The 23,398-nt window shown below is 34.9% G+C and overlaps 9 protein-coding genes across 11 annotated transcripts; 2 read left to right on the top strand and 7 right to left on the bottom strand.

Moving 5' to 3' along the window:
* Positions 1-187: 187 nt before the first annotated feature.
* On the top strand, positions 188-1,470 carry LOC109597226 (uncharacterized). The gene is made up of 6 exons (XM_049966118.1): positions 188-316; positions 376-593; positions 642-792; positions 845-974; positions 1,031-1,287; positions 1,346-1,470. Exons 1-6 carry the CDS (start codon positions 252-254, stop codon positions 1,359-1,361), a joined length of 837 nt encoding a protein of 278 aa, XP_049822075.1. The 5' UTR covers positions 188-251; the 3' UTR covers positions 1,362-1,470.
* Positions 1,471-1,739: 269 nt separating this feature from the next.
* On the bottom strand, positions 1,740-7,617 carry LOC109597227 (E3 ubiquitin-protein ligase Su(dx)). 3 transcript variants are annotated; one of them, XM_049966946.1, is made up of 10 exons: positions 7,470-7,617; positions 6,999-7,078; positions 5,964-6,292; positions 5,647-5,905; positions 5,443-5,581; positions 4,116-4,441; positions 3,728-4,050; positions 3,353-3,671; positions 2,829-3,298; positions 1,740-2,769 (listed from the first exon to the last, which is right to left on the bottom strand). In XM_049966946.1, the coding sequence occupies exons 2-10, from the start codon at positions 7,048-7,050 to the stop codon at positions 2,500-2,502; spliced, it is 2,487 nt and encodes an 828-aa protein (XP_049822903.1). In that variant the 5' UTR covers positions 7,051-7,078; positions 7,470-7,617; the 3' UTR covers positions 1,740-2,499. The 3 variants fall into 3 exon arrangements, with proteins under 3 accessions (XP_049822903.1, XP_049822902.1, XP_019868431.1); XM_049966945.1 differs by lacking the exon at positions 7,470-7,617 and adding an exon at positions 7,295-7,463; XM_020012872.2 differs by lacking the exon at positions 7,470-7,617 and adding an exon at positions 7,299-7,463.
* Positions 7,618-7,752: 135 nt separating this feature from the next.
* Positions 7,753-9,236, top strand: LOC109597219 (RNA-binding protein NOB1). Its single transcript, XM_020012865.2, has 2 exons — positions 7,753-7,910; positions 7,964-9,236. Exons 1-2 carry the CDS (start codon positions 7,833-7,835, stop codon positions 9,155-9,157), a joined length of 1,272 nt encoding a protein of 423 aa, XP_019868424.2. The 5' UTR covers positions 7,753-7,832; the 3' UTR covers positions 9,158-9,236.
* A 72-nt stretch (positions 9,237-9,308) lies between these two features.
* LOC109597209 (uncharacterized) lies at positions 9,309-10,154 on the bottom strand. The gene is made up of 3 exons (XM_020012849.1): positions 10,151-10,154; positions 9,551-10,013; positions 9,309-9,498 (listed from the first exon to the last, which is right to left on the bottom strand). The coding sequence occupies exons 1-3, from the start codon at positions 10,152-10,154 to the stop codon at positions 9,309-9,311; spliced, it is 657 nt and encodes a 218-aa protein (XP_019868408.1).
* LOC109597211 (uncharacterized) lies at positions 10,071-12,335 on the bottom strand. Its single transcript, XM_020012851.2, has 2 exons — positions 12,194-12,335; positions 10,071-11,786 (listed from the first exon to the last, which is right to left on the bottom strand). Exon 2 carries the CDS (start codon positions 11,781-11,783, stop codon positions 10,218-10,220), a length of 1,566 nt encoding a protein of 521 aa, XP_019868410.1. The 5' UTR covers positions 11,784-11,786; positions 12,194-12,335; the 3' UTR covers positions 10,071-10,217.
* LOC126265311 (ribonuclease P protein subunit p40-like) lies at positions 11,816-12,675 on the bottom strand. Its single transcript, XM_049966309.1, has 3 exons — positions 12,556-12,675; positions 12,194-12,503; positions 11,816-11,934 (listed from the first exon to the last, which is right to left on the bottom strand). The coding sequence occupies exons 1-3, from the start codon at positions 12,673-12,675 to the stop codon at positions 11,816-11,818; spliced, it is 549 nt and encodes a 182-aa protein (XP_049822266.1).
* Positions 12,676-12,988: 313 nt separating this feature from the next.
* Positions 12,989-15,987, bottom strand: LOC109597216 (nonsense-mediated mRNA decay factor SMG8). Its single transcript, XM_020012857.2, has 8 exons — positions 15,746-15,987; positions 15,282-15,689; positions 15,017-15,229; positions 14,692-14,965; positions 14,167-14,563; positions 13,521-14,112; positions 13,269-13,464; positions 12,989-13,213 (listed from the first exon to the last, which is right to left on the bottom strand). Exons 1-8 carry the CDS (start codon positions 15,784-15,786, stop codon positions 13,031-13,033), a joined length of 2,304 nt encoding a protein of 767 aa, XP_019868416.1. The 5' UTR covers positions 15,787-15,987; the 3' UTR covers positions 12,989-13,030.
* Positions 15,988-16,237: 250 nt separating this feature from the next.
* Positions 16,238-19,411, bottom strand: LOC126265267 (dnaJ homolog subfamily C member 3-like). The gene is made up of 4 exons (XM_049966115.1): positions 19,184-19,411; positions 19,018-19,125; positions 18,764-18,963; positions 16,238-18,386 (listed from the first exon to the last, which is right to left on the bottom strand). The coding sequence occupies exons 1-4, from the start codon at positions 19,245-19,247 to the stop codon at positions 17,592-17,594; spliced, it is 1,167 nt and encodes a 388-aa protein (XP_049822072.1). The 5' UTR covers positions 19,248-19,411; the 3' UTR covers positions 16,238-17,591.
* A 408-nt stretch (positions 19,412-19,819) lies between these two features.
* On the bottom strand, positions 19,820-22,529 carry LOC126265319 (PDF receptor-like). The gene is made up of 10 exons (XM_049966353.1): positions 22,470-22,529; positions 21,804-21,828; positions 21,695-21,750; positions 21,078-21,169; positions 20,918-21,023; positions 20,652-20,869; positions 20,521-20,596; positions 20,382-20,467; positions 20,144-20,324; positions 19,820-20,088 (listed from the first exon to the last, which is right to left on the bottom strand). Exons 2-10 carry the CDS (start codon positions 21,826-21,828, stop codon positions 19,882-19,884), a joined length of 1,047 nt encoding a protein of 348 aa, XP_049822310.1. The 5' UTR covers positions 22,470-22,529; the 3' UTR covers positions 19,820-19,881.
* Positions 22,530-23,398: the final 869 nt, after the last annotated feature.

Below are 23,398 nucleotides of genomic sequence, written 5' to 3'. Positions count from 1 at the left end.
AGTAAATAAAAATAATAAAAGTTGTAATGACCTGTAAGAAAACCGAGTAACTTGTTATAAATTTATTAATATGATTAAAATAATCAGTTATGCAATTTTTTTGTCCAACCTTGAAAATTTTCCATAGTAGGCACCATGACCCTAAAGTAGGCACGGTCAGTATGTCTATGAGTAGGTATAATGAACAGTCGATGTTTTGTCATTCAACAGCTGACACTGTTATTTTGAAATTGCAAATTTAAGTGCTAATAATGGATTTCATGGATAAAATCCGTGGATTCCTGGGCTTTAATCATCGTCCGCCCTACGACAACAGGTAACGCAAACCACTGGTGACTTCCAATTGGATTTACTACACATTACACAATATTCTAGAACATTTGATCAGAATATTCCACCAGCACAAGATAACCAACCAAGAACGTTTGTGTTCAGCTTCGGTAACAGTACATCAGATCCTCGAAACTCTGAAGAACGACCCAGAAATGATTTCGACATATTCACGAACCCCGCGCACATGCAACAATTCTTTGAACAACAAATGAGTGACATGTTTAAAAGCTTTGGGTTTCCTGGCTTTGACAATTTCTTTGGTGAGTTCTTTATAATATTAGGCATTCCACACTGACAACTGGTTTAAGGATCATTTGACTTTTCCAACAGCCCCCCCATGATTGAAGGTGGTTACTCAGAGCCAGAGGCCAACCCTGGGGACCTTCGAGAGCATTTTCTTAAGAAAGGTTATGAGCTCCCTGCTAGAAACAATCAAGTTGACAAAGATGTGGATGGACAGTAAGTAAATCATTAACGAATTAACAAGTTTTATGTATAAAATTTTAATTAGGGTGAAAATTGAAGAATTGGATCAAATGCTGGACAAAAATTCTGCAACAATGCCCTACATTAAAAGTCAACCAGAGACATTCTTCTTTGGACAGAGTTCAAGTACTTCTACAACAACTGGACCTGATGGGGTATGTTCACCCTTACATAAGTTTTAAGAAAACTAATTAATCAATTTTTGTTTTAGTCAATTCAAATTAGGAAGACAATTCGAGACAACCAGGGGAATGAAGAAACCACAATAACAAAAAAATTAGGTGATAAGGAGTACACTATGATAAAAAAGAGGGATAACACTGGTAAAGAGGAAATAACTGAAAACTTTGTAAATATAACAGAGTCAGAGAAAGACAAATTCATGTCAAATAGTCAGTCACAAATTTATACACCACAAATGAGAATAGATGGATATGATAGTAATTTATTTGACAAACTTTTCAAATGGTGATCTTATATTTTAATGATAGAAATAACAGTATTTATTTATTTACAACATTTTTAGGTTGCTTAAATGTTAATGAAAATATTATTTGCGGTTGTATATCTATTACAAAACTGAGATTGTGATAATTGTAAATAGATATGAAAGACCATACAATTTGTAAATAAATTTTCGAATATTTTAAATTGTATTTTATTTCATTATCATATATGTTTGTAAATATGTAAAAAATATGGAATGTTTAGGCTCAATAATAAAATAATTTATATTTTAAATAATTTAATATAATTATGCTATATATACATGCTCTTACACTATTTACATGTTTGCATTTACACATTTCTACAACATCACTAAAATTATTTATTACATCTTTAATCCAAAAATTAATTTATATATTTAATAAACTTTGGATATATTGTTGGCAAAACAGTTAAATTAAAATAATTTGGAATGTGAGTAAATAATATTTTAATACAATATAAATTAATTGTTCTACAATATTTAAAAATATACAAGTAGAATATCTTTAAAAAATATATATACATTAAGTATTGTATGTTTTTAGGTGAAGCTAGAAAATGATAGGCCAATAGTCTAATTATCACATTCAATTACAATTTAAATTAGTAAATTGCACAAGCACAAAATTGTGTTTGACAGAAAATAGATCAATTCAAAGATTGCTTAGGTACCATTCCATTTGCCCGAAAACAAAAATTAAATTAACCAGACTTTTAATACTATTTTCAGGTACAGTCACATATAAGAGAGAAATTTCATTTGGTTCTAGAGAAGAGTTGTTTTCGGGACTCAGCATTTTTATAAGTGAGGTTTCTAGTCTTTCCCAAAACAAGCACCCCTCGACATTAAAAAATTAAAATAAAAAATATAGTCTTTGGAGTATATAATCAATAAAATATAAATATAATATAACTGCGAGAAGCATTTTCTAATTGAGAAATTATTGAATGTCTTGAGAAGTATTTTGGTAGTGTATAACTCATAAAAGATATAAAAATATATAATAATATACATTTTTGAGCAGTTCATGATACCTACAAATCGAACATTATCATGAGATCTTGTAGTCACATATGTAAGTATTATCTCTGTTTGTTTAACTAGAAACCATCGACTCTCTACGTCCCTAGCAGCGAGTCCCCACAACCAACTCCGTCCAATTCAATTCGCCTCGACGCACCTCCATTTATTTATTCCTGTCCGAACGTATCGGTTTCCTCGATAGCATAGGTCAGTTTCTCAACCAGCTGCTCGTAGCTCTTGTACGGCGGCAAGTCCAGTCGATTGAAGCAGGTGTGCGAGCGTGGCAACCAGCTCTCCTTGCCGACTTTTTCAATGCAAAAGCGTTGGGGACCATTCGAGCCCATCAATTCCGCAAATCCACCGACGGGTACTCGGCAGGTGCCCGTCACGAACTGCAGCAATCGGGCACGTTTCTCATTGTCCGATTGTTTAACAAACTAAAACACAAACTTGGTTAGTTAGTTTTGTCCATTGATATAATGTAAAACATTTTTACCTGCCAGAACCAAACGACTGGTTTGCTGCTCCTCTGATAGTGCCTGTAAATGGTGTGCTTCTGCCAGTCCTCCACGTCAATCTCTTGCATACCACACAGTAGCAGTTCCAGTTCCCTCTCATCGAAATACTTCAGCCATTCAATCGGCACGACTTCGTTGAAACCGTCCAGGAACGCCCTGGTCTGGTCGTCGATACCTCTCGTCATTCTCCACTCAGTCATAAGCGTCAGATACTCCTCCTTGTTCTCTTCCGTAACACGTTCTTTGTCGCCGTTCTTCTTTAACTCGTGATGCACCACTTGGCCCAGCACCTCAAAGTCTACGCTGTAGTACAATTCCAAGCCGCAGTCGTCGACGTTGTTCTCCTTAAGCCACACGAGTGAGTTGTAGAATTCCGGGTCAATACTTTCGATGTCCTTCATCACCAGTTTCTTGCCCAGCATACGTTTGTAGAATGGCATTGTGAAACCTAACATTTTATGTTTTGTGAATCCTTTAATTACCAACTAAGTATTGTACCTACCTGAGTATATAAACCTCCCATGATAGAGAGCCATCGCAATGAACCGACCGATGAATTTGAAGTATGTGAGATGGTCGGGATTCACGTAGCTAGCCGGATTGATTTGCAAACTGTAATTGTTCTTATTGGCGTATTCGAACAGACAGTACATCGGATTGAGAGCCTCGTGCGACACCAGGAAGAACCACTCCCTGCTGACGCCGCCGTAATCCAGTCCCTCCTCGCCCTTGAATATTATGTAGATGCGCCTGCGCAGCTCGTAGGCTGGCAAACGCATTATTGTGTGGAACGAGTCTTCGAATAAAGTTTGTCGCGACACCTAGAAACGTTTAGATGTAGTTTTTGTAACGTTGTGAATGTTGTTGAAGTTAATACCTGTATTTTCATGTGGCTTGGCACTGCGTTGCTTTGACAAAGGAACCTAAACTGACTGATCTTCCATTTGAAGGAACGCTCGTAAGCTCTAGGCACGCCGTAAATGCCCTTGGGACCTTTAGGGGCGCCGGGTCGTGGATCGTCAAAGGTTGTAGTTTTGGTGTTGTGATCAACAAAGTATCGCTTGTTGTCGTCGGTGTAGCGAATCTCCCATCCGGGGGGCAAGGGCACGTCGTCTATGTCGGAGCTTATTTCCTGCCCTTGCGTGCGTGGATCCTCCCACTGCGTCGTCCTGTTCTTGTGGTTCACGAAGTACACCCTGCCTAAAAACATACAATAAAACAAATTAATGTCACCGTTTATTAAAGGAATAAGTGGAAGGCTTTACCTTCCGGTTGGACACGTTTCTCCCAACCAGCCGGCAACTGTCCCAGTCCATCGTCCTCGTCGGCGCTGGCCGACGGGCCGGATGGACCGGACGGTCCGGCCGTCGTTCCGTTCTGAGTCTGCGGATACAAGAATCTTTGGTTGCCCTGCTGAACGATATGTTGCCTTTGGCCCTGCCATTGCTGGAAGTGCTGCAGTCTTTGGTGGTCCGGTCGTTGCCACGTGGTGGTGCGTGTGTTGTGATCGACGTAGTAGACCCGCCCCCGGTTGTCCCGTCGCATCTCCCACCCGGTGGGCAACGGCAACGGCCTCTCCCATGATGTCGATCTAAAAACAATGTTTAAGCCTTAAAAACTACAATTTTATCAATAAATATACCTGTTATTATGTTAAACAATAGTGTGCCATCAAATCTGTTATAGTTAATTAACTCTAAAGACGTAATAAACATGAAATTAAAATAAATCTTACTCGTTTTCGTTTCGAATCGGCAAGGACCATCCCATAAAATCGACAAAAGTGGGTTTTAAAAGATACATGCTGCTATAACTAATGCGACCAACGTTTAACAATCGAGATAATGGTTTTATTATAATTAACAACGATACGAATCTCGTCCTCAACCCACAAAATACACATGCTATTGATACTTTGATCTATTTGGCATTACCAAGCTTTTCAAGTGGCACGTTTTGTCAAGGCGGATTAAATTAATTTGTGTGAACGCTATTAATTATTAATACGCAGGACTTTGATAAAGTAAGTATATCAGTTAATGTGGGAATTCACATGTATCGCCTCGTAATGCAAATTTAGCGAAGGAAAATAATGTTATTGAAATATTTTAATGTCGCATTGTAATAAGTAATAAACTTGAAAAAATTAGTTTTATTAGTTTTTATGGTCCCATAATAAATAGTAGATTTGGAAAAATGAGTTTTATTTCCTCTAAAAAGTATTTAAAATAAATGATTTTCATCTGCATTAGACAAAATATTATATTCATATTAATTTTTCAAATAAATGTCAAGTAAAAATAACATTTATAACAAGGAAAATCGAATAGTTCATATTTTCTGAGAAGCGAAGTGAACACAATTAATCTATAAATATACCATCAATAAAATCACAGTTTTAATCAGTCTCATAAACCCACGAGTCCTTCAATTAATTACACTTCCTCTATTGATATGAAAATTGTTAAGATTTCTGTTAGTCACATCACATGAGTTCAAATTACTCATTTGTTTACACTTAGTCTTGATAAAATTAATAATAATAATATTAAATTAATGAGATTTTAATCCACTCAAGTCAATCAATCTTACCTTGTGTTGTGATCAACATAATATCGTCTGCCATAACTGTCAAACCGCATGTCCCATCCAGGAGGAAGCGGTTCCTCGTTCCTCGGCTCCTCCTCCACACAGGCGCCGTTTGGCACAGTGATGGGTGGGCCGATGCTGCCTAAAGAATACAAGAGAAACATCTTTTTAGCCTATTTTGTTCCGTAAAACACTCAAAAGTATTACCGTTGGGTAAGCTGGAGGTGCTCATCGATGGGGTGATGTTAGACCGCCGTTCCGAGCATCCAGCCCTGGACGACGACGGCAGCACGTTCTCCGAACCCGAAGACCGTTGCCTGACCTTGATACCATTAAGCACAGCCCTCGAATTGGTCGTGTCCGAGTTGTTCTGCGCGAGGGGCGTGGCCGAGGAACTGGCGCCCGGTCGAACATGATTCGACATGTCCACCTTCAGTCCCTTCATGAAACACATCAACTCGCCCACCTGCGCACAAAAGTAACAATTAAAAATCGTTGTCCAGGATTAGGGGTCATCAATTTACTTTGACTTGCGCCTCGGACTGTTTGTTCTCGTTGATCAGGTCGAGCGTCAGCTCGAGGTTATCACAGTTACCGTTGCAGGCGGTCAGCAGCTGGAACAGGTCGACGCGTTTCTCGCCGCAGACCGCGTCCTTGCGGAAGTTCTTTTTGTCCAGCACGGCGAAATTGATGGACGAATGCGGCGTCACCAGCAACGTGAACGTCTCGTTCCATTTCGGCTGGATGGTGTTCTTCACCGTGTCGGTTTTGCGGGGCGCCTGCTCGTCCACCACGATTTCCACGTAGGGGTTCGGCTTCAGGAACGTGTTTGAGCGCAGATGGGCGCATTCCACTGGAATAATGTTGCATGTACTTTACGCTATGTGGTTTTTTTATGTTACACAAGAGATTTCTTAACGTTTTTTTGGCTTCATATCAACATATTTGTGTTCTATTAATAAAATATCCATCTATTTATTTCTAATAAAAAAAAGCTGTACTGTACTATAATAAATTCATATTTTTTCATATTATTTAATATACTTTTGTATCAAAATAATAGTAATTGTACTTAAATTATCTTTATATTTATTAATTGTCACCATAATCCATCTTTTATCTCATAATTTGATATTAGACCAGATAAACCAGACTAATGACTAATTAAAATTTCTAGAATAATTATTAATAACAATAATTTTTATATTTTAATATTATAACAACATAGAAAGGACTGAAATCATAAAACAAAAATGTACAAACAAGTAATTTTTACTAATAGATTATACAATTAATGATTTGATTTATAGTAATTCAAATAAAAATCATCAATTAATAGAATGATATGCCATGCTATGTTTATTTTTAGCTAATATTTATCCTACGCTCAATTGGATTAAATGTTTACAATAACAAGTTTTATATAAAGCTATATTACACACATAGAACTAATTAATAATCAAATAAATTAAATTAAAATTATAATTGTTCTTTGTAAATTATCAGTGAACAGATAAAAATCTATTTTTATCTTAATGAGTCTTTGTGGTCAAACTTACCCGTAATGCTAAGTTGGTGGAAAGCAGATACATCTGATGAACTAGTATCCATTGTTAATCCTTATATTGAGATTAAATTTCTGTAAATACACGAAAACACACTATATTTTGCATTATCCAATAGAGAACACCTGTTTTCTACTTTTACACCTGAGTGAATTCATTTCCCAATTGCACAACATGAAATTCGCAATCTTTCTACTTAGTTACATGTTCTAAGGAGAAAATTTTGGCTAAGGAATTGGCAAATTCTTTAAAACGCGTTCAAATAATAAAGATTATGTTGTTATATTTACCTACCAAGCGCTGACGTAAATTTTCATGGCACAACAACTATGAACAAAATATTATTGCACAAAATGTGTTTTGGTGTTTTGCAACGCCTCTAATACCCGACCGTGAAACTACTATTACATTTCGGTAAATACGCGACCCAACTACAAATAAATCTTTATTTATGTATGCACTGACCGAAATGTCGCCTCCATTGATACACTTTTTTTTATTAATGTCCTGCTCAGTGTGGCAAACATGAGGGTGACACACGCATCCTAAAATTACATTTTATGACCATCATCAATGTTCTTCATGCAAATGCAACAATTCAATAAACTGTCTAATGTTTTTGTAAAGTAACGTCAAATTTTGAAAGCATAATATTCTTGTATTTAACACCCATGTCATCTTCAATTAGTGGCAACCATGCATTTTGACGGCAAATTGGTTAGTTTCGTTTTAGCATGTTGCTCTTACCGAATCTGTCAGTTTGTTGACAGACACATCAAAACAAACGTGCACGTGTTTTAGCTTAATTTTACGAATCTATGTGTTAAAATGGGTGTTACGGACGAAAAGAAAGTAGAATATCTAGTTGTGGATACAACTGCGTTCATACAAAACGCGCCGCTACAAGTAAGTCAGTGACTTTTCTTAGTTTCCTAATATAACCTATTAAATGTTTTCAGGATGTAGCCGAAAAAATTATAACATGTCCCGAGGTGGTTGACGAGATTAAAAATAAGCGACAGCTTCGCAGGCTGGTCGTTCTTCCCTACGACTTAGAGGTGAAAACTGTGTTTCCAGAAAGCATACAAGTTGTTACAGAGTTTGCCAAGAAGACTGGTGATTATCCCAGTTTGTCAGCCACAGATATCAAAGTGATGGCTTTAACTTACCAGCTCGAAAAGGAAAAAGTTGGCGTCGATCATTTAAGGAAAGAGCCTGTTTTACAAAAGGCTATTATCACAACTTCAGCTCCAGATATGAATGCTGATGTCACTGGCTTTTTCATTCCTGGCCAGACAAAACCAATTGAAAACCACACTGAGGAAGACAACACTGAAACAAGTGGAGAAACAGATGAAAAACCAAAAGATGTAGGTGAGTTGGCTGAAAAATTTGGCACTTTGCAATGTGAAGAGGAGGTGACTACAGAAGAACCAGTTGAGGATGTACTTGTGGCTGTGGATGGGGACAAAAAAGATGTTTCTGATGAAGAACAGGAGGAAGATAAAACTAATGAGGATGACGATGATGATGATGAAGGTGGCTGGATCACACCATCCAATGTAAAAGTAGCCAAAAAACAAGTAAACTCTGAATTAATGGAAGAAAAACACGTGTCTGTAGCTTGTATGACTACTGACTTTGCAATGCAAAATGTCTTAAAGCAAATGAACTTGAATGTCTCAGCATTAGATGGTAGAATAATCAGGCAGTTAAGGACTTTCATATTAAGATGTTACACCTGTTTCAAAACCACAAGTGTAATGACACATTTGTTTTGCCCTAAGTGTGGCAATAATACTTTGAAGAAAGTAGCTGTGTCCTTAGATGAAAATGGCAAGATGCAAATTCACATTAATGCCAGAAGACCACTAAGTGGAAAGGGTAAGAAGTTCTCAGTGCCTAAAATTAAAGGTGGCAAACATCCAAATAATCCAATTTTGGTGGCTGATCAACCCATGCCAGAAAACAGGCCCAGTAGATTAGCTAGGATGAAAACTAATCCAATGGAGGATGATTACATTGCAGGTTTCTCTCCATTTGTCATGAGAGATGTGAATTCCAAATCAGCACAGCTTTGTATCAGGCCTGGGCAAGATGTTAAGTATTGGATGAGTAGAAATCCCAATGAAATTAGAAGGAAAAAGAAGTGAATTTTATTTTTATTTTTGGATTATAAAATTTGTTAACATTTTTATATTAAAAAATATTAAGTACAACTAAAATTTATTTTCATCCTTTACCTTCTTTGTTGTAAAATTAAGTTAAATAGGATAAAAATGCCAACAAGTATAATTATAATATTTATTTGTACTTTTTCTTAGAACATTCTTGAGTAAAAATCAACATTTTATCGCTTTTTATTAATAAAACATATCCATTGTCTCCACTGGTATAATAATGATGTTCTTCATGGGACCAAGCAACTGGAGAGTCTGAGAATCCTTGGATGTGAATTGCTGCCCAAGATTTATCAAGTGACTTCACGTAGTTGCTGTAATAAATGAATAAAATTGCGATGCCTTGTTAGTAAACTTGGAACTTACCGTGTTTCTTCAATTAAGCTCTCCACGTCTTCAAATGTGAATAATCCTTTCCATTGTAGAAAACGGACTTGTCCAGTTTCAATGTGTGGCTGAGGAATTTCATACGTAGACAAATACGATTTGTACACGTCCTCCGAGTTCTCTTCCAAGTCCCCATTCAAACAAATCATACCCAACCATTCAACTATATCTGCCACATCATCCTCATGCAAATTTTTCAAATCATCTATTTGGGGCACCTTAACTGAATAAAGTACATCAGAATTGTGTTGCAGCTTGCACAGCTTCACATTATAGTCTTTGTCTAAAAAGTTTGCTATGGATGATGGACAGATATCACTTTGTGGTGGCTTCCAAATGAAAATTACCGTAAGCTTCGGCAACTTCCCCAAAGCAAGTTTAGTCCGTTCGTGTAAGTAGCTTCCAGCACAAAACTTGGCATCGCCCAAATTAACGTCAATAGCTAGAAAAAATAGTGTTTGTGTGTTACAACGTGTATGTAATGACAGTAAAGCACACATGCCATAAAATAATTTATTTGTGTGATCCAAAAGTATAAAATACACTGTTTAAATATAAATAGAATATATTCAGACTAACACATAATTAAATAGTACATTACACAAAGAGACTAAAATAATGCCGTCATGAGTATTATATGCGCAACTCAAAGAGACAGGGTGGGTCGCAGATCCAGATCGAGGTTGACCGAAGTAATGTGGTTTCTGAAGTCTTGCAGCTCGGCGGTCTGTATGCCTTGCCACCCCTCCAGCACAGACAAGGACTTTAAATTGGGGCAGCTGGCCAAAATCAACTGGACCGTCCTCATGTTCATGTCGTTGCTGTACAAGATCTTGAGTTCCTCGAGATGGCGGAACGGGTTAGTGTGCCAGATATTGACCACCGAGGCATGGTTGATGCCGGTGGAGGAGCCGAGATACAACGACTTAAGATTAAAGGCGTTCATCAGCAGGAACTCGAGTATGTTCAAGCCCCCGTCCACGATCCACGTCAGTTTTTCTAGGCTTACGAAAGGAGGTATTTTAAATTTTTTGTATTGGAGAGCATTCGTGTTCGAATCCCTGAAATCACAGTTATAGACAACCAATTGCTTTAAGTTTGGACAGCACCGACTAATAATTATCACAACATTTATATCCATCTCCTCCATTTGTTCCAAATAGAGAATTTCCAAAATAGAGCCTCGAGCTTCGAGAGTATCACCCAAAAAGTGAGCATAAAATGCCCCTGAGAGAATTTTCAGCTCCCTCAGGTTGTTCAAGGCAATTAAGATTCGCAAATCTACGATTTCTTCGTCGTTGAGGAACAACGAGAAGGACTCCAGATTTGGGAAAGTATTGACTAGGGTATGCATATTTGCGTTACACATATCTTTCGTGTGTACCTTTTTTAAAGGCAATTGGGCCACGAAACCCGTTTCGCGGAAATATGTCAATAATTTGCTAAAATCATCACACTTTCCTATGTTTTGTAACTGCGGTAAATTGGTAATTATCTCGGCCAAGCCTTGAATGCTTATCGAAGTTTGTAAAATTAGTAGTTCCGTTAGTTGTTGGCAGGCGGACAGAGATTGAATGCTCCGGTCCGTCACCGATTTAGAGGAAGTCACATCCAAGCTCTGGATGTTCGGACAGTTCTCGCTGACAGCCTGAATGATGGTGTCAGTGCAATCAAAGCACAAGCACAAGAACTTCAAGTTTCTCATGTGTGATATGCTCGTGATTAACAGACGATCATTCTCGCTGCTCCGCCAAGCCCCAGTGCACGACCCCAGGTTCAGGTGCTCTAAATTATGTGCCTTGTTGAGATTCTTAAACAAAATATAACGCATCATCTTTGGCCACATGGAAAAGTCGATGTGTTTCAACAGAGGAGTCATCACAACCTCAGCCATGCTCAGCACGATTGTCATTTCAGTCAGGAAATGAGAGATCGGCGCCGTCTGTCTGTATCTTTTCCTCGTACCCTCGACAATTTTGGTGACCGCCTCCAACACATCAACAGCCATTTTATCCCAGAGATAGAAGGGAACGTGCGAGACCAAGTGCCTGGATATAAAGTCCAGTTGGCGTTGCAAGTCACCGATCATCCGCTGCGAGTCCGAATGCACGGCTATATTGTAAATCACGATCGGATGCAGCGACTCAATTAGAGAGCCGATTGCCTTCAGACTGAGCGTCTGGAGAGACGGTACAGTACGGTATCTCGGCATCGTCTGAAACAACATGATGGTGTTAATGGGAGTCACACCATCATCAGTGACAATATTCGAGATAAATTCAATTCATGACTGAAGGGATTCCAATATTTTTTATATGCAAGACTGTTGGTATCCAGAATATTGTCACTGGTATCGTCGATGCCTTTAATAGACGCTTTAATCTTAATATCTAGATATGGAAATAGGTTTTGCTTCAGTAATTACTACTACTATAAAAAAATTGGGCAATTTAAAGATATTTACAAAAGTACATAAAAATATTCTTATATAAAACTGAATGTAATATTCTGTGCCATACTTTTACTTAATTTTTTAGTTAATAAAAAGTTAATCAAGGATTTATGAAAAAACAAAATTTATTAAATTAACTAGATGTAAAAATATTACTAGGAACCACTTACTGTATCTGCTCTTAACTTTTGAGTGAAAGTGTGAGACTTTTCCCTCTAATCCAAGTGCCTGATAAGTCTCCTTGTCAACATTTAAGATTAAATGTCCCAGAGGTGTTATGCAAAGACAACTATCACAATCAATCCTGGTGTTAATACTTAGTAAAGTGAGTTGACCACTCTTAACAAAACAAGTGAGAAAATCCTCATTGACCAAATCAGCGGCATTTAATTCAGAAATCTTGTAATAATCACAGTCTGTATTCAAAGTGTCTGTCAAGCTTTGAGGTACCCTTAACGTGTCTGGAAGTACGACTGAGGCCTGAAAACATAAAATTGACAACACCATTTTGTAAACATGACATAACACGGACCAAGTGATTGTAGTGGAAGCTGCGAATTTTGCTGAAACAGCTCTTATCGTCCGGATCAACGACGTGCGACTTGAATATTGTCTCGGGCTCTTTGAAGTTCCAAACTTCCGGGCACTGCATTCTAATTGGTTTACGGCGCTTGGACAAGACGCAAAATTCTCCTCATTGTTGCATTGTTGGTCGGACAATTATAGTTTGAGGTTAGGTTCAAGAAATACAACGCGCAAAACAATTTGGTTTTAGGTTGGCAATTCTGGAACTAATAATTTAAAAATTATTTAAACATTCTAACAAAAATAATTGAGAAAGATATCCAAGATGTGATTTTAGAGTTTTATATATAGGGAGTATCTTTACATTAATTATTTTCTTCCTTCTTTTAGTCTACTATTCAACCAATGTTAAATAAAACAACAATTGTACACAGATTTAATTAAATAATTAAATTTATTAAATACACAATAGTAAATATTTATTATTCTACTTCCGTGACACCAAATACTCCTTGTAATAATCTTCCTGATAAGTGTTGAGGATAATATTCCTTATCAGCCACATAAACATAAGGCAATCTCATCACCCAATAAGAAGACTGAGACAGTTTTGAAGGTCCATCAGTGTTGCTTATAAAAATTGGAGCCCCAGGAGCCGGTTGTACCTGAAAATTTACTTATATAAAACCCCCCAAACTTTTTGATGACGACGTAACTTACCTTTGGATTTAGTGTACAATAAACGGGTGCTTTGGGAGTGACAACGTGCAATCTCATCAATTGGGCGTATTTCCCTGCACGACAGGCGCAGGGGAAATACAAAGGCATGTCAGAGTCAGCGATTTTTTGCCCAGTATCTTTTACTATGCTTCCAGGAGTTGCCTTTAACACCTTGTCCGGAGCCGCCAACATAAATCTGCAAATAATCAATAGAAATATAAATAAATCATTAAAGATTTGACGAGAATATACCTATGACCGGAGGAACATTCGTACTCGACACCAATGAACACTTTGACAGTAAACTGGGGCATATTCCCAGTTGGTCTGCCACGTCTTCCTCTGGTCGAGTACTTATTCATGTTGGCCCAAGTATTTTTCGCCTTGGAATAAACGGTCACGTCCCAAGGCAAAAGGTAATTCGTGGAGCTAAGAAAACCAGGCTGATGGTTATCGGAGAGTCCCAAGTTGTGACTGTAAAGCGAGGACGCCCCGAGACAAACCAAAGACCAACTCGAAAAAACCGGCAAAAGACCAGGCGGAGAAGCCAGAGTCAACATTCCTGGGAGGTATTCCGTCGTGCTTGGTTGTCTGATCAGCCCTCCTTCGTTGTCCGGCGTCAACTCGCCGCTTCTGTCCGACAAGACCGACAGTGAGTCCTCAGTTTCAGTCAGAGTGGCAGCCTTGTACTCCTTAATTGAGGGTTGAAATATCGGGAATGTTATCCTCTCCAACTTCGAGCACTGACACTCCTTACTGAGTTGTTGATAGAACTGGTAATTTGCTTGTTTTGCTGTGTAAGGGTCATCCCTGGGGCCTATCTTTCTCCCACAGTCACATATTGCTGCAAAATTCACATTATAATTGCGTTAGAATATTGTAAAAGTGGGTGTTTTACCCTTGTAAACGAAACCGCTCATGTGTTCCTGATCAGAGGAATGTTTGGGCAGTTTACAAGGATTGCCCGTCATCGAAGCGGCCTCGCACTGTTGCCTGCCGTTTTCCCAGTGCTTCTGGCAGTCCAACTCCAACTGGGCGGCGAACTGATCGAACACAGGGCCCCTAGCTTGGGCCCGGAACAAAGCCTGAGCGATGGCGAGTCTTGCTACGTGTTCACCACGAGCGTAGTGGGTCGGCAGACCTTCCTGGTAGCGGGCCAACGCCAGTGGTAGGACCTTTTTGCATCTCTGTTCGGAGAAGCGAGTGTCGGTGCACAGGGCTGACACGGAGGCGGATTCGATTACCAGATTGAAGAGGGCTGTAGTCACAGTGATCCAGTTTTTTAGAGTGGGCAACTGAAATCAATAAAAAGAATAAAGCAATTCAATTAGTTACTTAATAATCCATTTATAACAATAAAGATTTATTCCTTCTATTTATTGTTTGTTACTTTTATTAGTATAATTAGAATTAGATAATATACCTCAAAGTGAATGGGTTGTTGTGGCTGGTGCCTAGTGGAACTAATGACATCATCAAAGCCTTTGTGCCTGGCCTGATCAATGTGCACTTTAAGAAACTTCTCAAAAGATCTATCTGAATTTGATTGAGTGGAAAAGGGTGGTGTGACCTGCATGGCTCCTCCTGGCTGACAATCTAAAATTAAACCCCTGACTGCATCACCCAATGGGTCTAAGGGTTCTTCAGTTGACATGAACACAAACTCCTCATTTAATGGAATTGCAAATAAAGATGCCCTTAAAAATTCCTATTAAGACACTTTTTAGTATATTTTTTGGGGTACCTACCCTGAATTACTGACAATTCTGGTTTTTTTGAGTATGTGGTAAATTTTGTCCTCGAGATTGTGTTCAAGTTTTTTAATGTTTCTAACATTCCTTGGACTTCTTTCAAAGTAAAAGATTAATCTGGGTGTACACAATCTGCCATTGTCAATCCAATCTTGTCCAATTTCCTCATAATTCCTCAGTTCATCTGTAATCTTCATGTACATTTTCTGGCTACAACCCATGAATGATTATTTTTGTTTATTAGCTTTTTTAAAAAACTTACCTTAGTACTTCAATTGCTTTAAAATATTGAATATAATTAGTATCCAAAGTTGACCCAGGATGTGACAATATAATAATATGACTTATATAAAGCAATAAATGTAAATATCTAGCGAATGTACTTTTAATCTCATCATTGATGGCTAGAAAATCATTGCAGTTCTTTTCTCTCTCAACTTTTTCCCTAATTGCATCATAACATTCGATTAAACAGTCAGTATCCAGTAAACTAATTAAATGGAGATAAATGATTTGATTTTCTTCATCATACCAGCCTTCAATCGAACACTTTTTGGTTTTGCTTGAAAAGGCTTTTCCTATACATTTAGTTTTTAGTAATAATGCATTGCAAGCACTTTTACCTATTATGGAAATTACCACTACTTTGGATGTTATATTTGGTAGATCACTGAAAAGGTTTTATATATTATTTACTTTTACTTTAACCCTGGTACTCATACTTACAGTAATGAATCTAATTCAGGTAAAATAAAAGTGTTCCTCATGTTGGAATTTGTAAAATAATTGAATTCATTTGCTCCAAGATCACAAACAAGAAGGTTCAATAAATTTTATTGAAAGTAAGGTTAGGGTTGCAGTTATCAGATGTTCCGAGTATTAATTTGTAAGTTAGTTACTTAAAGTATTTTGATTCAAAAAGTAGTTTGTTATAAATATCCCTCTATCTATAGGGTGGTAATAAATATTACCTTAAAAATCTGTAGTCAAAACTAATAAGCTAACTTCGTTGTTTACAAATAATGATAATAACAAATGTACAATATGAATTTGATTAATTACATTTAAAATTATTCCTGAATATTTACTAATTGTAAATTAATATCATTCAATAATTGACTCCTATATAGAGAAAAATGTATACAAAATTTCAAACTGATAAATTAGGCGTGATTATAATTTGAAAATAATACACTAAACATTACATTTATTATTTATTTTTACAAAAATATAAAAAGATACATTCCTTCAAAAAGAATTAAATCATTTGCAAATATTTACACCATCCACCTCATAAATAAACGATTTTAAAGTTAATAACTGTGTCATAATTGTATTAATTAACCTCTTTTAAAAAAATAAATTTGGAAATGTTAAATAAACATTTATAACTTTCATTCCTAAAACAGATTTCACGTGAATTAAATGGTTTATACAAAATACAACTGAAATCACTACACTTTGGTACATCATCTTTTGTAATTAAAGAACTGTTTATTATCAATAATATTTTTGTATCAGAACAATCACACATAACATTTCCATATTCCTGCCAACATAACGTAACTCTGAATTTATAAAAGTCTTTATTTACACATTTATCAAAAGACATTTCATGTTTCCAAAACGTCTGTCGACTCCTCTGTAGTTCCACAGTCTTGTGCAGCTGGTGCGCCAAGCCTTTATGTCTTTTCCGTCGTTTTACGGGGTTGTAGTATAAATTATTTACGTGGCTCATTTCCACTTTTGTACAGTCTTGACTAGAGAATTGTTCTATAAGAGTTTCCTCATCATCAGATGAAGAACTGTCATGGAAAATAGGTTTATCAGACATTACACTTCCCTGACTGCAAAATATATCTGAAGAGTCTGTTTCATTACCTAACGTTGCATTTTTAAAAACGTTCTTTTTTACTTGTCCGAAGGAATAACTTGTCCTTATTGTACTTATTACCGGCGAACGTCTTGTGTTGTAAATTGGGGGTGACAGTTGTGTGTGTATGCGGGATAGCACTGGTGATCCCTGTGTGAATTCACTTAGTGAAAATATGTCATCATCCATTTTTAAGTACATGGAGAAACTTGTTCTGTTATTTTTCCATAATATGGTTTGTTTACAAAAATGTTAGGTTAGGACCATAGACAATAGATAAACAGTTCATAGAGTTCGGCACGTTAACTTGTTTGTAGTTTATTTATTTTATCTATGGTATATATTTTTTATTTAAATCGATATATATGATAAAGGAAACGGAATATCGATAAGTTCTTAGTCATACATTGTAAATACTGTTTAATAAATAAAGATTACAGTGAAAAATGATTTTACACCTCTATTTTTTACTTTTTACTAAAGTGACATATATACAGTGTGGTCCATTTGAGAACGAGACACCTCCATAAATTCGTATTCTTTATCCTATTTCAACAAACCATTTTTCCATTTGTAAGGCATGAAAAATTGCTATTATGATTTCTTCAGTTTTCATACTTAAAAATTACCCTGTAGGTTTTAATTTTGTACAAAAAACGTGACAATTTGTCTATAGTATATAAAATATAATGAATAAAATTATAATTCCCGCTTCAAATATTCCAAGTTTTCCAAATTCACATGTTTGCTAAGAACCCATATCCCATCGCGAGCTCTTAAATTCTCCCCATCGAGCTTCAAAGCGAAATTATAATCCTTAAAGGCAGAAGAGTATGCTCCTGCTTGCAAATACGCATCAGCTCTGTCGCAATACTGAGCAGGGTTGTGCTGGTAATTTATCGCTTTTGTACAAAATTTAATTGCTTCTGAAGATTTTTGATCTTTAGAATAACAGCTACACAATAATACGTTGGCCTCGTGCCTGACATCCTCCACTTGTCGTTCCTCTTTCATCACATTTTTCGCTTTATTTACGCACAACTCGTACTGTTCTTCCTTTAAAGCGTTCATGGCACCCTCCAACAACTTATTCACCTTCTTGATCTTCTTGTAGAACGAGAAACATCTTGTGTGTTCAGGATCGAATTTTAGACATTCTCTAACGCTTTGCAAGGCAAAAAACACTTGCCCCAATTGGTAAAATAGAATGCTCACCCTAAAATATCCTTCGGTATTGTACGTTTCTAATTGAAGAATGGACTGTAGGTCCAAAATTGCGCTTTTTTTGAAGCCGTCTGCAATGTTAATGTTGACTCTTAGCTCGTAGAGATCAGGTGACCAAGGACATGTTTGTATGGCATCGGTCAGTTTGTCGAAGGCAGCATCGTATTTCTTGCGTTCGTATAAACTTTTTGCTTTTTGGACTGTTGCTTCTGTTCGGTCTATCATCTTGGTGGCAAGGATGGCTTCTTTATTGTATGGATCTTCCATTAACTGTGGGAGAAATATTCATATCGCAAAACTAGCTAAAGAGCTAAAGGCCAAGTTAATATTATTTTCTGGGGAGCCCAGGTATATGTGACTAATTTCTAAATTTAGATTTCATATGAATTATGTTTACTGAAAGTTTGTCAGTTTAGATAACGATAATTGTCGTTGGAATTTCTACGATGCACTGATGCAATATCCAATCCATTTTAACAGTATTTTAAAAAAATATCAGTAATTTTTTTGAAAATTGGCCTAAATGAAACAAATCATTTTTAAGTTAAAATAATTTTTAGAACATGTGTATTGTTTATTGCAATTTTTTTCATTAACTCTGCTCAGCTCCATAAATAATAGTAAAAATTAAATATTTTATAACTTACAACAGCATCATAATGAAGTCGGGCTGAATCAAATTTACATTGTTTCATATAAATTTTAGCCTTCTTGATTATGGCAGGTGTGTAATTAGGTTTCAGTTCTAAAGCCTGATTAAAATCTCTTAAAGCGTTTTTGAATTCTTCCAATAAGAGATAAGCATTACCCCTCTCAAAATATGTCAAATAGTTTTGTGGGTCTGCCTCTAAAAAATGCGAATGTCAATAATACTGTTTGTTTTTATTTGGCCCAAACCTGCCAACAGCCTTGTGGAAATTACTTAAGGCATCTAGTAACTGATCGTTTGAGATACACTCCTTGCCCAGCTTTAAATGTTTGTAGGCCTCATCATGGGTACCACTGGATACTAAAATACAGAAATAATATTAGAATAATCAAATGGTGATAGTTGAATGGCGTCTTACGTCCGGTAGACAATTTAATGGTCAGCAATATTATTAAAAACACCATCGTAGTAATATTTCTCATGTACAGATGTTACTATTGCAGTTTCTACTTGGATAGTGACTCAACTTAATCATCAGATAAGTTTTATAAATTGAATTTAGATTAAATTATGCGACAAGATTTTTATTTGTGATAAGTGAATTTTGTATGGGGTGTTATTACTCACGTCCTATCAATTTTTTTCAAAATTTGTTGATTTATTAATTTCCTGGAAAATATAATCGATACGATATGTGTTTATATTTAAAATTGTGGATATAATAATATATTTATTATGTTATAAATATGTTTTAAGATGGACAACCACTGTAATGTGTGGTTGGTCCATTGTGTGTTATTATAAAATCATCAAACCTCAGTCTTTCCTAAAATATATGTTATCTGTGTTAATCTATCCTCGTAAATTATCTCCTGTACATTCTTTAACAGGTTTCTATCATAATATTAATAGAATTCCAGCTATTTAAAATTTTTTATTAATTTTAAATATTTATTTTCTCTGTATTGGAAGAGTAATATCAAACATCTTCCCAATAATTTTTTGGTTTTTGTCTTGTCTTATGTAATATTAATTTTTTGAATGAAATATGCTTTTTGTTGTATACAATTTATATTTTGTTTATGGTGTTACAGTAACAATAATAATAATGCTTGATTATTCTATATCAATACTTTCATTTGTGTCTTCCGACGTTATTCCCGATATTTTTGACCCCCGAGCAATCTCTATCAGTTTATTATTTTTAAAATGTACCATTGCTACTAAAAGGCGCATTTTGGACCTTCCAGTGCTAGAAACATTTGAGAAACGAGGTCCCCCATTCATTTTCAAACGAAAACTTTTTCCAACCACATTCTGAACCTACAACAAATCAATTGAAAATATAATTCTTTCACGTGTTCTATTAAATGTGTACTTCTTTATTTAAAAAGCAATAAATCAACGCAACGAAGAATATTTGGAATCTGTCAAAAAAATAAACTGTATACATCCTGACTTCATATTTCCATGGTTGGTCGTAGATGTAAGGTATCCAATGGAACAAACTTTGGATTCCCAACAGAGGGCAAAGGCATAAGGCAGCTTTCACTGCTTTCCTAATGTTGAAATTCGTTGTTTTATTAACTACATGGTATAATAGTTGAATATATTACCTTACTTGTTGTATTTCAGTCGTTTGTTCGTCCCTTAATTTTTTAATTATGATCCTGACAACATTTAACAAGAAACAAAAGTTGACCTGGTGAAATCAAATGGAGTTTATTCCTATATTGTTAAGTTAATTGCACTTACTATAATTAAAATAATTCGTGGACCTTCCAAATAGTACATGTAATCGTTCAAAAATGAGTAAAAAATCCAATCAAAGCTAAAAATAATAAAATATTCTTAACTAACCACTATTCATGGATTGTTTGACGTACTCATTTAAATTATTGGCTAGCATGGACCACAACCAAATGATAATTTGTACAGCAGGCAAGCACCAACCTGCTACATAATAACAAGTCATATATTTCCATGGTTTGTGAAAGCTTATTGCCACTAAATTATTTAGGTACAGTCCTTCAATAAACACCCAAGTTATCGATGTTGTTCTACTGTATTCCAAAGCTGCATTTAAAAAATTTCTAACTATCGACTAGAAGTAAACATGTTATTATTTCATATTTCATTTTGAGGGACTTACGTTGGTATTGTGAGGGATGTAGTACTTAATTAAACGGAAAACAATATGCATAAAACTTGCTATAAATAAATGTACGTGTATTTTTGTTCTGTAATTCCTCAAACACCTATAAACAGATTATTCCACTACAAATAAACAATAATGTCATGTAATTAAATACCTGTAATTAAAATAAATAAGTAGAGCTGCCAAACACGAAGCACAAGACAATATTAGTCCGACTAACTCCAGTATTCGTATATAAAAATCATTCTGAAAATAAACGACAAGAATTTGTTACAATAGATGTGTTAGATATTGAAAAAAGTAATTTACTTTTTTTACTATTAATTATTGATGTTACAAGGAAAAAACGTCCTCCTCAATCAGAATTACATCGTTTACTAAATAAAAATACATGGACAAATATCTGGACTGTGTGGTGGTTGTGGTAGAATTTGCCATCTGACATTTTGAAACTTTCTTTGAGTCTTTAGTTCGTGACAGTAGAGAGTTATACATATTGTTTGGCCACTTGGGAGGAAAGTTAGCACTTCAATTAACCAGTTTTAACCCAAAAAATGTAGTACATCTGGGTGTACAGGTTGTTTTAATGAAATGTATTATAGATCTTGTAGATAAAATTATTTTTTTAAGCTTGAATGTTTAGCTTTCGTTATATTTTTTTATACCATTAATAATTGAATTTTATTAGACATCCTTTCATCATATATAATAATATAATTATATACACTAAAGAGGTAAATAACTCTTTTCAATATCTAATAATAAACTTACATTTTCACAGACATCTTTTGGAAAATTGTCGCACATTATACGAATCTCTTTTATTTCTGTAAAATATCATGATAAAATAGAATAGGAATCATATAAATAAGGTTTATACTTAAATAGGCCTCAGAAACGTTCATCTGAAAGAAAAATTAATATTAAATTATGTGACATAAAATAATTTTGTTTGTTTATTTGTATATCCAGGATATTAATCATAAAATTGCAAATATTTACAAAATACGACTGTAAATTGTCAATTAATATTATACATGTGTTGCTCTAAATCATTTTAAAAAAGTGAAATAAATAATGATGGGTCCAAGTCTATTCAATGCATATCTTTTGATCAAATTTATTTTTAATATAAAAGTTTATATTAGATATACTTTTTTTTTCATATAAATAGTCACTGTTAGTCTAATTATATTGTGTGCTTATTCAATTTTATAAATATTTGTATTAGGGACATTTGGTTGAGATTCCTCTCTACATATATTCTTTTTTGTCTCTCTGCTAAAAAATTAAAATTTGTATTTTAGTTATAATAAATAATATTCCTATTAACACTGCACCGTTATAATAAACCTTTAAATAAACAAATGTTTGCGTAAATTGCACATAATAAAATTGAAAAGTGAGATGCAGGAACTAAAAGCTAATAAACATTTGCCAACGTAAATACATAAATGCAAAACATCAAAGGACATCAACGCTAAATCAAATTTCAATGCACCTGGCTTTAAAAATGGTTTAATGAATAATTTTTGTTCTTACTCACTTTTATCCGTGTGTGAAGGTGTCTGAGAAAAATCTGTGTGGTCCACGATGCTGTCGACGCTCAAACTAAACACATAGTTCGTTTTCTGGCTGAAACTTTAAGTTTCAACAATGAGCATGCGTTTCATGAACATAAACAAAATCACACCGCGTTAAACAACATAAAAATATCAAAACACACTAAAATTGATTAAAAAATCAAACCTATAAAAATCACGGACTAGTAATAACAAATTTGTTGCAGGATATGATTTATTTTTCTTATTCACATATGTTAGTACTCGTAAATATGCCAAATTAGACATGCTGTGTCATAAATTTAATAACTTATCTATGGCTGTATTTAATGTTATGAATTAACTACCTATCTAATGGTTAAATTGACGCACCAAATATTTTTTATGTGTACTGAAACAACATTTTAATATTAAGTACAGCCATCGATAACTGATAGTACTAGGTTCGTCCAATAACAATTTGCTTTAAATTTGAATATTTTTTGCCTTTTTTTCTATTTTTTATAAAATATTTTATTGTAATAGTGAGGATTTCAATTAATTTTATTTAGTATGTGATAATGATCAATCTTATGTAATGTGTATTTTCATAACACACTGTATAGGATTAAGTTTATTGTTTCTCTTCATTTGTATTAAAATTTATTAATTGTTTAAATTAATTGAGTAAATCTTATTCATTTTTTTAATATTCTATTTTATTGATACTTATTTTCAGGCTGAAAACTTCAGCCTGTTTCATTTTTATGGAACTTTATATATTTAATTATTATTATTATTATTAGTTAATTTTATTATTTTAAATGGACTTTTCTCTTAATTTTTAATAATCAATATAAATACAATTATTCTTAACTATTTATAATTTATTGTTGTAATTAAACTAAGCAAATTTATTTTTATTTTTTAATTA

This window comes from Aethina tumida, chromosome 4 (assembly GCF_024364675.1).
Source record: "Aethina tumida isolate Nest 87 chromosome 4, icAetTumi1.1, whole genome shotgun sequence".
Classification (NCBI taxonomy): domain Eukaryota; kingdom Metazoa; phylum Arthropoda; class Insecta; order Coleoptera; family Nitidulidae; genus Aethina; species Aethina tumida.
This window is presented reverse-complemented; position numbering and strand designations above follow the sequence as displayed.

What these genes read in the sequence shown, in the direction of transcription:
- LOC109597226 (XM_049966118.1), top strand. Translation starts at nt 252, where the DNA reads ATGGATTTCATGGATAAAATCCGTGGATTCCTGGGCTTTAATCATCGT. An exon ending in CGTCCGCCCTACGACAACAG is followed by an intron (nt 317 to 375) that starts GTAACGCAAACC and finishes ACAATATTCTAG; the next exon opens with AACATTTGATCAGAATATTC. An exon ending in TGGCTTTGACAATTTCTTTG is followed by an intron (nt 594 to 641) that starts GTGAGTTCTTTA and finishes AACTGGTTTAAG; the next exon opens with GATCATTTGACTTTTCCAAC.
- LOC109597227 (XM_049966946.1), bottom strand. Translation starts at nt 7,050, where the DNA reads ATGGATACTAGTTCATCAGATGTATCTGCTTTCCACCAACTTAGCATT. An exon ending in AGTCCGAGGCGCAAGTCAAA is followed by an intron (nt 5,906 to 5,963) that starts GTAAATTGATGA and finishes TTTTGTGCGCAG; the next exon opens with GTGGGCGAGTTGATGTGTTT. An exon ending in CAGTCGTTTGGTTCTGGCAG is followed by an intron (nt 2,770 to 2,828) that starts GTAAAAATGTTT and finishes TTTGTGTTTTAG; the next exon opens with TTTGTTAAACAATCGGACAA.
- LOC109597219 (XM_020012865.2), top strand. Translation starts at nt 7,833, where the DNA reads ATGGGTGTTACGGACGAAAAGAAAGTAGAATATCTAGTTGTGGATACA. An exon ending in TACAAAACGCGCCGCTACAA is followed by an intron (nt 7,911 to 7,963) that starts GTAAGTCAGTGA and finishes AAATGTTTTCAG; the next exon opens with GATGTAGCCGAAAAAATTAT.
- LOC109597209 (XM_020012849.1), bottom strand. An exon ending in AGCTTAATTGAAGAAACACG is followed by an intron (nt 9,499 to 9,550) that starts GTAAGTTCCAAG and finishes CATTTATTACAG; the next exon opens with CAACTACGTGAAGTCACTTG.
- LOC109597211 (XM_020012851.2), bottom strand. Translation starts at nt 11,783, where the DNA reads ATGCCGAGATACCGTACTGTACCGTCTCTCCAGACGCTCAGTCTGAAG.
- LOC126265311 (XM_049966309.1), bottom strand. Translation starts at nt 12,675, where the DNA reads ATGCAGTGCCCGGAAGTTTGGAACTTCAAAGAGCCCGAGACAATATTC. An exon ending in GCTTCCACTACAATCACTTG is followed by an intron (nt 12,504 to 12,555) that starts GTCCGTGTTATG and finishes TTATGTTTTCAG; the next exon opens with GCCTCAGTCGTACTTCCAGA. An exon ending in AAAAGTTAAGAGCAGATACA is followed by an intron (nt 11,935 to 12,193) that starts GTAAGTGGTTCC and finishes CGTCTATTAAAG; the next exon opens with GCATCGACGATACCAGTGAC.
- LOC109597216 (XM_020012857.2), bottom strand. Translation starts at nt 15,786, where the DNA reads ATGAGGAACACTTTTATTTTACCTGAATTAGATTCATTACT. An exon ending in AGAATTGTCAGTAATTCAGG is followed by an intron (nt 14,966 to 15,016) that starts GTAGGTACCCCA and finishes GGAATTTTTAAG; the next exon opens with GGCATCTTTATTTGCAATTC. An exon ending in GAATGTTCCTCCGGTCATAG is followed by an intron (nt 13,465 to 13,520) that starts GTATATTCTCGT and finishes GATTATTTGCAG; the next exon opens with ATTTATGTTGGCGGCTCCGG.
- LOC126265267 (XM_049966115.1), bottom strand. Translation starts at nt 19,247, where the DNA reads ATGAGAAATATTACTACGATGGTGTTTTTAATAATATTGCTGACCATT. An exon ending in CATTAAATTGTCTACCGGAC is followed by an intron (nt 19,126 to 19,183) that starts GTAAGACGCCAT and finishes TCTGTATTTTAG; the next exon opens with TATCCAGTGGTACCCATGAT. An exon ending in TAATTTCCACAAGGCTGTTG is followed by an intron (nt 18,964 to 19,017) that starts GCAGGTTTGGGC and finishes CGCATTTTTTAG; the next exon opens with AGGCAGACCCACAAAACTAT.
- LOC126265319 (XM_049966353.1), bottom strand. Translation starts at nt 21,828, where the DNA reads ATGAACGTTTCTGAGGCCTATTTAA. An exon ending in CGTTTCTGAGGCCTATTTAA is followed by an intron (nt 21,751 to 21,803) that starts GTATAAACCTTA and finishes GATATTTTACAG; the next exon opens with AAATAAAAGAGATTCGTATA. An exon ending in CACGAATTATTTTAATTATA is followed by an intron (nt 20,468 to 20,520) that starts GTAAGTGCAATT and finishes TGATTTCACCAG; the next exon opens with GTCAACTTTTGTTTCTTGTT.